Below are 13,038 nucleotides of genomic sequence, written 5' to 3' on the forward strand. Positions count from 1 at the left end.
GATTCTCGTCAACTATATACAACCTTATTAGATTACTAGTTGATAACTAGCAAATGCCCTGCTGTGGATCAGAGTTGAAATCCAAACCATGTGTACTGTCTGACGCCCACTTTGTTGATGAAAAAAAAAACACACACACACACATCCTTTCTTCTCTGTAGAGTAGTGTAATAGTCTAGTTAGAGTAAAGAGTACATCATTTCCGGTCCCGTTGCTAGATAGCATGTCATTTGCAGGACACTGACTCCGCTTCACATATACGATTATTTTAGCAGGAAGCAACAAAAAAGTGGAACCAACAGTTAATGGAACTTGTCAGTCACTTTTTATTTCGAGTGTTTTTTTGTTGTTGCTGTTTTAACGATGTACAACCCATTGCCGGTGCTATCGTGTTGATTTTCCAGATTGTACGATAATTTATTTCCAACGAATCTGAGCGGCAGTTTTCGACAACCTCTGTCCCAAGAGAGAATCGGTTGGATTTAATTTGTAAGCAGAAACTAATTGACTTAATTAAAACTGTGTTTTATTAATTGGGAGCTGTACAATTGTTATAAAGTTTTTTCGAACGTTATTTGAAAAATTTATATTTTAAGAAAATGATTTGTAACTTCAACTTATGAGTTTGAGACTGATATAGAATTCTTTTAGTTTTGTAATTCGAAATTCCTCTAATACCGAAATCCCTGAAATTCTGTCGGTAAATACTCCAAATTACATTTAAAAAAGTGTTTTTAATAGCCGATTTATCCAATGTTTAAGGTATTTCCGAAAAATCGTTGCAGAGAAAATATGTCACGTTCCTCGCATACCAATATATAGTACTATTTGTCATGTAGCCCCGCTTTCGTTGACTACATTAAAAAATCATTCAACATATCCAGCGACACACGTTGGCGTGCTCACTCAACTGGTTGTCACAGGACAATAAAATAATCACGCGATTAAAAAGTCATCAAGGCAGCAGCAGCCCACGGTTCAGTTTTTCGTTAATTATTTTCTCTACTACCTAACACAGTAACAGTTAGGAAACCTTGGCTAAAACTCGGTCGCATCCACTCGCTAATTCATTAATTTGACGAACAATTTATCAGGCCGGGCTAAAGTGAACTTAATTGAATATTCTATTTACTGCCAGTTCCAAAATCTCCACCGCATGCAAGCAAGCCGGAGCACTAAATGGAGAATAATCGCAAACATTTACTCAGTCGCAAACTTGGGATTCTCGCGTGCATGCCCGGGCCCGTTCCCGTGTCTTTCCACATTAATCACAACCTGTCTGCTCTGGCCAAGGACACGAAACAATGACCGTCGTCTGCCCGGGAACACAGAAATAGTGGAGCAAGTTATCGAATAATTGATCAAGCGTGTTCTATAGGAGCGTGTAGATTTCTGTAGCTGATACTCTGCGGTTTCAGATTTGCGTTTGTTATCTTCGTTTGATTAAACACGGATATTCACGGGAAGTCATTGAATTTACAATCGGAATGCACGGTACACTTTACGAAACGTTTGCGTTAATTTTCTCTATATTCTCCGGTAATTAGCCATTGTAGAAAAACCAAACACTAAGCACAAAAAATCGCACTCTATAATCGAATGATTCCTAGCTAGGAGCACACAAATCCATATAATTTCATCATCCACGACACAGAACCTTTCGTAGAATTTTAGACACCGAATAACCAATACAACTTATTCGATATCAAAGCAAGGCCACTTTGCTGCGGATCTTCGTCTCTAATCAAGCATAAATCAATCGTGCCTCTACTTGCAGCCACCTACACCGAGAGTGCACCCAATTCCGCCTCGAACGCCATCACCTTGTCGGACTCGAAATCGAACCTCAAGGAGGCCAGCACACTGGCCACCACTACGACTGCGTCCACGCTGGGTCCACCGGCCATCACGACGGCCAACCATCTGGAAATTCCGACCAACAACAATCCCAACCTGCTCAGCCCGGACATTCTGAACCAGCGAAGAGGTAGGAGAATGCAATAATGTTCACTTTTTGCTGCTGCTTCCCACCTGCAAACGCACCTTTACTTCATTCCGCAGGAAGCCGTAGACCATCGATTCTGCCGGTGCCGGACATGTTCACGTCGTCCTCGTTCAGCATATCCGGTGAGGACGGGATCGACGGGGAGGACAACGAGAGCGACGACGAGCTGGACGATGACGTCCCGTGGAGGTCGCCCTCGGAGAAGATCGCGTAAGTGTGAATCGCTGGATTTTTTCTGTTGGTTTTATTTGTTTGATTAAGAATGGTGTGAAGAGAGTTCTATATTTTTCTAGATTCAGATTTTGAGTCGATAAAAATACCTAACATTTCATGTTAACCTCTCGTGTGGATAACAAATTGATAACACAAATAATTAGCACTTTTACCGACCCGACGCCAATTAGATGCCAGATTGGTTGGCAACATTATGTCGTGTAGCAATTTTACAAATTGATGCCTAATGCAATGCAATAATGGTTTTTTGACACGATATACTATCAAATTTGTTGTTACAACGAACCTAAAACTCTGACTGGGACCACTGAAAATAAGGGAAAAAATACTGACTAAAATATAAAACGCCAAAAATGCAAAAAAATATGTCAAAACGATTACAAATATTGAAAAAATGGTAAAATTTTTGTCCTAAAAATTGATTGTTCAAAAATGTGAAAAATATCAAGTATATCAAATGTGTAAAAATGACGAAAATATCATTAATGTAAACCATGCTAAAACTGCAAAACATATCAAAAGTGACAAAAGTATAAAAACTCCAAAACGTTAACATTTTTGGTTTTACCATTGGTGCGCCGGTCGTTGAACGATAGGCTAATATTTCGAGAAGAGTAGATATTCTGTGTTGGAATTCGGTTGATATTCCGACTGATCAATTCGACTGTACCGGTTCTGGTGACCTGGATTATTGGTTGAAGTGATACTAATCCGACAAAAGTGTCAAAAGCGTTGTATTTCCTCGATTCGCCGTTTTGTAACCGACCGCTAAGCTTGCTGCGGACCAGTTTTGCCTCAAAAGTGGCGAGTACGCTTTGGTCGTGGAAATTTAGTGACTAACTGAGGAATTTTCTATGAAAAAACTTGTCCCGTATAAACTGGATGAGTACTAAAAGACATCCAGTGAAGGGTGTCACTTTAAAAAATTGGTCAAACAGCATTGTGTGTAAATCGGTTTTATTAAAAAATTAAATCATGTTTTTTTGACAAGTTCAATTCGTTCAGAACAAAGAAAAAATATTGACTTAAGCTTCCTTTTTGGCGAATGCAAATTGCCGGGTTTTTCTCTTGACTTCTCTCGTTGTTCACTGCAGAACGCCAACTAGTCTTGAATTCATCTCGTTGACAGCTGTCTTTCGTGCTTTCTTGAGGTTTCGCTTAACGATAGTCCCGTGTTTTTCTATAGGGCGGAGCTTTGGTGCTGGAAGGGTTCATGTCCTTTAGCACGACTTAGACGTTGTTCCCGGCATACCACTCCATATCCCTTTTCCGTAATGTCAAGATGCCAAGTCCAGCCAAAACAGAACGATATAACTGTGTTGCTTGAGGAAAGGCGCAGACCTTTTTTCAGTCACACATTCAGGCACAATTTGCTGGTTGGCGGAACATTTCGCGATAAAAATGTTGCTCTTCAAACCACAGGAACAGAAGGCCTGCCAAACGAGTTATTTCTTTGCAAACTTTCACAGCTTAATGTGTCTGGAAATCTTACTGTCCAGGAAGCTGTTTACAGTCTGCCTTGACGTAAGTTTTATCATCCTGTGCCACGCAATGAAACTTCATCAGTATCTTCACGTACAGCTTTCACGATCGTTGTCTGGCCGACTTGTTTGAAGTCAGCACCTTTTTGTAAGTCGACGCTAGACTCGTTTTTTAGCTACATTCACATTTGAGCCGTTGAGAGCAAAAGTGGTACATGTGCCATTAGGTAAATTTTTCAGGAGATTATTTTCAACAATTTTTTCCCAACATAACTGCACTAAATCATTGCTGGAAAGGTTTCAAAAGACGGTACATGAAAGCATAACAAGTTCTGGTTGAGAAACTTACACAAACTTCAATGGAAAAACATGTACCACTTTTGTTCTATGGGAAAAATAATGATAGTTTCGAAAAAAAAAGTCACGGAAAATACTAGGACCTATTCATTAAAGCAGACAAATGAGTGAACTGAAAATATGATACAGCCTTGGAAAAATATACTCCGTATCCAGATGGGACTAGGACTTGTTTCTCAAAATTAATCTTGTTTACGGTAACTCCGGATCTTTCGGAGGGCTATCTGATGGTAAATTAGAGTAACATTCTGTCATGAGATCATTTATTTTCGTCTGGGAGTGGTTTAGAAAAAAAGTGGGACTGTTCTTAAAAATTTATCTCTTTTATGGTAGTACCGGTGGTTCACGTGGTGGCCATCTTGGACCATATTTTGTTAAAAGACCATTTTTCTTCTTGAATTGGTCTCGAAAAAAAAAAACAGGAAGCTTAGGGAACACTTTTAAAAATTGACATTTTACGCCAGTTCCGGATCGTTCGGTGAACCACCTGGTGGCCACCTTGAACAACCTTTCGATCAAAAGATCATTTCTTTTTTAGTCGATCCCGCAGAAGCAGTTTCGAAAAAAACTAGGAAGCTCTAGGATCACTTTAAAAACTTACTTTACTTTTACTTTTAAGGCGACAGACCGATTATCGATCCAGTGCCGAATCCAGAATACGTCGCCATGTCCTTCGGTCTTGGGCTGCTATCCTCGTCGACAGCACACATCCAACGAGTGCGGGGTCTACCCCGAAGTCGACGACCTCTATCGGGATTCCTGCTAAATATAGCCTTCGCTTGACGCTCATCCGGCATTCTCGTTGCATGTCCAGCCCACTGAAGCCTGCCGTGTTTTATCCGCTTGACTATATCCGCCGATTTGTATGCCAGGTACACTTCATGGTTCATGCTTCTGCGCCAAACACCATTTTCTATTTTGAACGCAAAATCCTAAAATCGCTAAAAAACACCAAGAGCTCGTCGATCAGCCCCTCTCAGCGTCCATGATTCATGGCCGTACAGAGCCACCGGAAGAATCAGTGTTTTATAGAGTGCAAGTTCAGTACGGATTTGCAGACTGCGGGACCTTAGCTGGTTACGTAATCCGTAAAAGGCCCTGTTTGCGGCTGCTAGCCGCCTCTTTATCTCACGGCTAACCTCATTGTCACATGTCACTAATGTTCCCAGGTAAATAAATTCGTCGACTACTTCAAATGTTTCCCCATCTAGCACCACCGCAGCACCAACCTCCGACAGACTACCAAGCACTCTGCCAGCCACCATATATTTCGTTTTGGCAGAGTTTATGACAAGCCCTAATCTCGCAGCTACTCTCCTGAGAGGTCCGAAGGCCTCTTCCACTGCTCTACGATTAATACCAATAATGTCGATATCATCCGCAAAACCTAGAAGCATGTGCGACTTCGTAATGATGGTGCCGCTTCTCTGCACGACAGCCCTCCATATAGCACCTTCCAATGCGATGTTGAACAATAAGTTCGACAGCCCGTCACCCTGCTTCAGCCATCTAACGTCACGAAAGAGTCCGATATCTCACCGGCTATCCTGACGCTTGATGTAGAACCTTCAAGGGTGGCACGTATCAGCCTAATCAGCTTTGTTGGGAAGCCATGTTCGATCATAATCTGCCATAACTCATTTCTCTTAACTGAATCGTACGCTGCCCTGATGTTTATGAACAGATGGTGCGTCTGCAAGTTGAATTCTCGAAATTTATCGAGGATTTGTCGCAAGGTCAACATTTGGTCCGTCGTGGAGCGTCCCCCTCGAAAACCGCATTGGTACTCGCCAACAATGGTCTCCTGCAACGGCCTCAGTCTGTGGAACAGGATGCGGGAGAGAATTTTGTGCACGGTATTGAGAAGAGTTATGCCCCGATAATTGCTACAGTCCCGGCGATGATCGGGCATATGAGACCCTCCAATCAGTCCGAGGGAAATTCTTCATCAGACCACACTCTCAGCATGATCCGATGGATGGCACGATACAGCTGTTCACTCCCGACTTTGAAGAGTTCGGCGGGAATGCCGTCCTTCCCGGCTGCCTTGCAGTTTCTCAGCTCTTTCACTGCTTTCTTTACCTCGTCCATGGGTGGTGGATCCACAGCTTGACCATCATTCTTAATAGTCATCCTGCTCCTTTCGACTCCACTGTTTCCCTCACCGTTCAACAGCACACTGAAGTGTTCCTTCCAACGCCTGGCCACCTCTGTTTTATCGGTTATCAGGTTCCCCTCCCTATCGTTGCACATGACAGGGGCTGACACGTTTCGATTCCTGATTCCGTTGACCTTCTTGTAGAAGCTCCTCGCATCGTGCCTGGAGAAGCAACCTTTTGCCTCCGCAGGAATACGCTCCCAATGCTGTCGTTTTCTCCGGCGATGGAGTCCCTTTTCAGCGGATCTAGCATCTCGATATTTACCCATGCTCTGACGAGTCACAGCCGTGGCCATCATGTGCCCCCGGGCGCGGTTCTTCTCCTCGGTCACTCGCTGGCACTCAGCGTCAATCCACTCATTGGACGCAGCTGCCCCAGTTGTACCCAACACTTCTCGCGCTGTAGTGCTGATCGAACTGTGGATGTGCCTCCACTTTTCATTCAGGTTCCCTTCAACTCTCTCTCCTTAATCCGTTCATCAACCTTCTGCGAGTACTCTGCAGCCACTCCTTCAGTTGATAGCCGCTGGATGTTCAACTACATCCTCCTCGTTGCCTTGGATTTTAACACGTTGGACAGCCGGGCGCGGATTTTGGCTACTACGAGATAGTGATCCGAGTCAACGCTCGGTCCTCTAAACGACCTCACGTCTGTAACGTCTGAAAAGTGCCGTCCATCAATCAGAACGTAGTCAATTTGAGAGCAAAGCTCTCCATTCGGGTGCACCCAGGTGTGCTTACGTATGTTCCGGCGTGCAAAATAAGTGATACAGATAGCCATCCCCCTAGCTGCAGCGAAATTAACAAGCCTCAGGCCATTGTCGTTTGTAGTAGACTGGAAGCTTTTCCTACCAGTTACGGGGCCGAAGAAGTCTTCCTGCCCGACCTGTGCATTTGCATCTCCGATGACAATCTTTATATCGTGTCCTAGGCACTCATTGTATGTCTTTTCCAAGAGCTCATAGAACTCCTCCTTTTCGCCATCGGGTTTCTCGTTGGTCGGTGCGTTCACATTTATTAGGCTGTAGTTGAAGAATTTGCCCTTAGTTCTCAACACGCATATACGGTCATTGACCGACCTCCGTCTAACGACACGCTTCATCTGTTTTCCAATTAGCACGAAACCGACTCCTCTTTCTGCTTTCACGCCGCCGTTATAGTAGATGTGGTACTTAAATGAAGTATCCGCAATAGGATCTACTGCCCGGAATTCGCGTTCTCCCGATTTCGGCCACCGCACCTCTTGGATAGCTGCAACCTCCACATTCACCTTCCGCAGCTCTCTAGCCAGGATACTTGCGCGTGTCGGTTCGAGTAGAGTCCTTACAGTCCAAGTACCGAGTTTCCAATAATCGTTGTCCTTTTTCGTACGCCTAGGTCCATGTCGATTATTCCGTTCCGTATTTACATCTGGATTGTTCGTAGTATTTAATATTCAGTATGCTGCCTTACTAGGGCTGCGATACCTAGTCTCGCGACGGGGCTGCTGTCCTTGATATAGCTGGCGAGACACCGCGTTTTATGATTCAGCCGCCCGCTCCGGATCAGACGCTGTTGTACGCCGCTCCTTACAAAAACAAAACAGCCGCGTACGTTCCCCCTTCCCAGTCAGCATACGACCATAGTTTCCACCGGGGTTGGTTACCCGATCTCCGCTAAGGTTACTCGGCTCGGGAGAGACTGTTAGTGTCAGTAGGATCGTAGCGCTAGCCCCGCAATTGTCCTGTACATTGAACAGTCGGTTGCGAAGTCTGTGTATAAATAAACAGAAGGTCAAATTCCGAATCGGAATGTAGCACCAAGGCTTTGCTTTGATGATTGATTTGTCCACATTCAACAATTTTGCCAACTCGAAAAAACATCCTGTGCAAAATTTAAGCTCAAGCGGACTTAAAGTGGGGTGGCGATTTTGGTTTTCACGATTTTGGTGGTTTTTCTCATCTCAAAGTCAAACTTCAATCGCTTTGCATCACCCCGTTTTAAGTCCGATCTAGCTACAATGTAGCACAGGGTGTTTTGTGTAGAGTTTTTTTTTCAATTTTCTGGTTAATTTTTTCCATATAAGTGATTGGCACCCTGTGACGCCTGTTTTATAGGCGGTGACCCAAAAGAACTGAGTAAGTAAAGACCCATATCTTGTTTATTTGTTCTCGACAAGATCTTAAAAAATTTACTAGTTACGCGGATAATTTCATACGTCACCCGCTACAACTTGATCTTTCCTCGCCAATATGGATTCAGAAAAGGATCAAGTGAGTTAAGCGCCACATGCGACTCACTGGAGGATATATATGACTCTCTTGATCACAAAATACTAGCGGAAGAGGGTTTCATTGACCTGGAAAAGGCGTTCGATACAATAAATCATGCACTTCGAACTTGATATTCTTGGTTTCAGAGGAGTTTCAAAATCTCTTATTGAGAGTTATCTAGCTGATCGCCTGCAGTTTGTTACATTGGTCAATCGATGCAGTGAAGTACGGTTCATTAGAACCGGTATACCGCAGGGTAGCAACCTTGGCCCGATTTTGTTTCTTTTGTTCATTAGCGATATCTGCAACCTTATGCTGGAAGGTAGTCTCTGTTTGTTTGCTGACGATTCATCGATCTTCTACAAAGATACTCAAAGGCCAGCTGTTGAAAGGCAGATGGAAAAAGACCTCTTTCTTTTGCACGATTACTTCAGATATAATATGCTGTCCCTAAACTTGCGGAAAACAAAGTATATGTTTATGCACTCGCCATGGAGACGGATCATTCCTCATTCACCGCTTGAAACTCAAGGACAAAAAGTCGAAGAAGTTCGAGAATGTGCTTTCTTGGGTCTCACACTTGACTTTACTTTAAGTTGGTTCGCCCACATCCAACAATTAAAGATGAAGCAGAGCTCTACTTTTTCCTGTAACATTCAAGAAGCTGTACAAGTTGTACAAGTTGATGCGTTTTTCGGCAGTTTCGCAGTTTTTCGCAGAAGCTTCCCGTGTGATCACAAGGCAGTTGTAAAGCTTCAACGATGCCACCAAAGTTATCTTGGATAGCTTTCACTGCAGTTCGGTTGCTACTTCAGCGCGTCGTCGACAACACCAAAAATTTTGACTGATTTTTTTTGGTTCATTCTGCACCCCCAAAAGCGTGTACCCGGCCGTGCTCTAAACCTGCCACCGTGCACGCAGAGTTGGATACGCTTCCGTTAGAAATATTAGTAAATTTCGCTATAACTCAAAAAGCTACGAGCTACGCGGAAAAGTAAGCGTCAAACAATAGAGAAGTCCGCCTATTCGCGGAGAGGCCAAACCGGTGCATTGGATCGGAGACAGAGGCTGGTCCTTTACGCCATTGCATACAGATTCCAGTCTGAAACATTCACCATGAACGAACCGAAACCCGAAATGGATAAGAATGGCGAAAGTGGATCACACAGACACATGGACGGTTGCTTTAAGCATACGAAAAACTGGTTTAGGCATCCATGAAAATCTAGAAGACAAATTCTTCTCGGTCAGCAGTCAGCCATAATTTTCACTGCAGCTATAGTTTTACAAAATAAAATTTTCAGATTCGGGTTTGATACAAAAAAAGTTTCAGGATCAGGTTTCAACCGAAAAAAATATTCGGGTTCGAGTTTGGTACGGGTTTGAAAAACATCAAACCCGACCAGTACAGGCAACACAACAACACGCCAATCTGAACTGCGTCTTCATTCGGATAAAAGAGTATTGTGGAATTCCCGGAATAAAGGCTGCCAGTAGGCTAGTCTCGCTCGGCTCTGGCGATTTCGCAATATCACAAAAACAAGGAGCACATTTTTTGCGCCTGTCCAGAGTTCGAGGGACCATGGCGAACCAGTCGTTAAAGAAGCACTCAACAACGACCCAATAGCAAAAACCTCCGCCATTTAATATCTCGAAGACTGCGGGTTATACGAATCGATATATCGTAGCGTAGTTGGTAACATCTCCACCAACCACGCTGGTGGCCTGGGTTGGAATCTCAACGCCAACACAGGTGTCGATAGTTGTTGGATGGCATGATCTACTTCTGAGGCAAAAAAGTGATCACGCCTTCCATCGCATGGGGAAGTGAGGCCGTTGGTGCCGGTCCGTTAATCAACGAGTCGTAAGTTAGGGTCCTGGGTTGAGTCGCCTCCCCGGGCGTCGGTGATTGGCACAACAGTGGCGGACCTAGACCGACGGAAAACGAATAAAAAAAATGTAATTTTTTGTACCTGAGACGAACCAGCCGTAAACTGAAAATCTCCAAAATACTGACCAAAAAATATAAACAGAGTCGAAAAGAGTAAAAATGTTACTTCACTTTACTTTTACGGCGACAGACCGATTATCGATCCAATGCCGAAACCAGAATAGGTCGCCATGTTACTCGGCCTTGGGCTGCTATCCTCCAATCTCCCCTAACACCTATTTCGCGGGCCTCCTCGTCGACAGCAAACATCCAACAAATGCGGGTCCTACCTCGAAGTCGACGGCCTCTATCGGGATTTCTGCTATTCGCGTTCTCCCGTTTTCGACCACCTCACCTCCTGTATGGCAGCAACCTCCACATTCACCTTTTGCAGCTTTCTAGCCAAGATAACTGCACGTGCACCGCGTTTCGTAATTCACCCGCCCGCTCCGGGTCAGACGCTGCAGCACGCCGCCCCTAACATGAGGATACAGCCGCGTACGATCTCCTTTCCCAGTCAGCATACGACAATAGTTTCCACCGGAGGTTGGTTACCCGATCTCCGCTAAGGTTTCTCGTATCCCGGTCGTCACCTCATGGAGGTTGGGATAGGAGTTGCTGAATAGAGGTGAATGACCACAATGGGGTCTCAAGTGACACATGTACCAACCAATAAAAATGTTCAAAATGTCAATTATGTTCAAACTGTCGGAAATGCCATGAATATTAAAAATTTCATAAATGTTAAAAATGATAAAAAAATAAAAAATGTCAAAAATGTTGGAAATGTCAACAATTTCAAAAATGTCAAATACCCCAAAAATTTCAAAAATGACAAAAATTTCAAAAAAGTTAAGAAGCTCAAGAATGACAAAATTATTTATAACTTAGAAAAAAATATGACTATGCTTAAACTTGGCAAAAACTAAAACAAGCTGAAATTGATAGAAAAGATTTCCGAAAATCTCGAATCTGATTAATCAGTATGGTTGTTGTTGTATCTCACCGTTCTCAGAGTTACAGTTGCAGTTGACGTATTCTATTTACGGAATATTTTAACAAGCGACTTAGCAATTCTTCAGTTACAATTTCTAATATATTACAATTTGAGCACCGATTTTGTAAAGAATTTTGAAAACGATAGTTATAAAGTGTATTTCTGTATGAAACCCAGAAGCATACCTGCAAAACCGGATACTTTCTCATCGTTAAAGTTTATCTTACAATTCCATTAGGTGCGTACAAGCTTATTAAAGCCGTCAAGTTTCATCTCACGTCTGCAATAACATCATGATGACGGTGAGCATGGTTGCTTGTGTACCACTAGTTTGCTGATTTAAAAGCAATTTTTTTGTGTGAAATCAAGTGCTTTTGGTGATCTAGTGCTAGTGATCCGACGGCATAATTGGATATCTCAACGGATAAGTAGAAGTGTCTTTGAATGCTTTTAATTTATTCTGTTTTTTATCGATTTATTTTATACCAGCGCCGACCAACGCATCTATGTTATATAGACGCTACGGCTGCTGATTGAAATTTCATTGTTGTGTTTTTTCATTGTTCATTTGCCTTTACCCTCCGTTGTTGCTGGACGAGTCCAGCGTATTGGTCTGCAGCAGCTTCGGCTTGTTTGCAGCGGGAAGATGGATCGTGGCAAATGTGGTAATATCATTCGCATTAGCGACGATCCGGTTGTTTGCGTTGGTAAATGCAAATCTCAGTTCCACAGAGTTTGCACGCCCCTTACGAAAATAGCAGCGAAAGTCGTTAATGATAATGATAATATTGTGTTTAAATGTGTTTCGTGTTTATCAGCCTGTGATGACGGTGGGAAAGATGATGTTTTGAGTGAGTTGACAAAGATGAGAGATGCCTTATCATCTGTCTCTCAGTCGCTCACAAATAATCAAAACAAAATTGAAACCCAGATAAATGTTGCTGTTTCTAACGCGATCGAGACCAGCGATGGAAGAAAATCGTTTCTAGCGATTTTTGAATACATATAAATCTCCTTTGTGATGCATTAACATCTCTGTCAGTGTGCGATATACATTTACTCTTCTCACATTTGCAAGCAGGTCTATGTGTAAGACGAGTTACGAGGATTACAAAGGAGCACCATGTATATAGTATCCCTGCTGGCGTACTCTCTTTCTCTTCCTTCGCACTATTCGCCTCTTGTCGTGACTGCTAACAACAACATCTGTATCTAAATGTGCACAGCTGAGTATATGGGGTTAGTCGCAATATGTACATATGATGAACAAAGATCATTCATGATCATTCCGCCAATGATTGAGATTTTTGTCAAAAAGAGAGTGAAAAAAAAGTGTGTTGTCTCCTACTCCCATAATGAGATTGTTTTGGTGGCAGGTTCAAGTTCCCAGTTGGTTTAGAGATCTTGTTTGTATAAAACGTGTGTCAGGATGGACAAAAAGGTAGAAAAGGTTAACATATCCGCAAAAAGTTCGGCAAGTTTTCGCAGTAGAGAATGGCGGTTTCAGATGCGGAAGGCGGAGTTCAAAATATTAAGAAATTATTTAATTAAATTGATCGCTAGTCTTTCGAAATAACCTGTATAAGGATATACACTATAACTAGCATCGAAAACATTATGTTTC

The 13,038-nt window shown here is 43.0% G+C and overlaps 1 protein-coding gene across 16 annotated transcripts in view; it reads left to right on the forward strand.

Moving 5' to 3' along the window:
- Positions 1 to 13,038, forward strand: part of LOC129721272 (potassium channel subfamily T member 2) — a 705,817-nt gene that overhangs the window by 611,621 nt on the left and 81,158 nt on the right. For all 16 annotated transcript variants that reach the window (XM_055673643.1, XM_055673634.1, XM_055673639.1 and 13 more), the window contains 2 exons: positions 1,778 to 1,987; positions 2,062 to 2,215. In XM_055673643.1, the coding sequence (XP_055529618.1) occupies positions 1,778 to 1,987; positions 2,062 to 2,215 (364 nt within the window). The remainder of the gene's footprint in view (positions 1 to 1,777; positions 1,988 to 2,061; positions 2,216 to 13,038) is intronic.

The sequence above is a fragment of the Wyeomyia smithii genome, chromosome 2, assembly GCF_029784165.1.
Source record: "Wyeomyia smithii strain HCP4-BCI-WySm-NY-G18 chromosome 2, ASM2978416v1, whole genome shotgun sequence".
In the NCBI taxonomy this organism is placed as follows: domain Eukaryota; kingdom Metazoa; phylum Arthropoda; class Insecta; order Diptera; family Culicidae; genus Wyeomyia; species Wyeomyia smithii.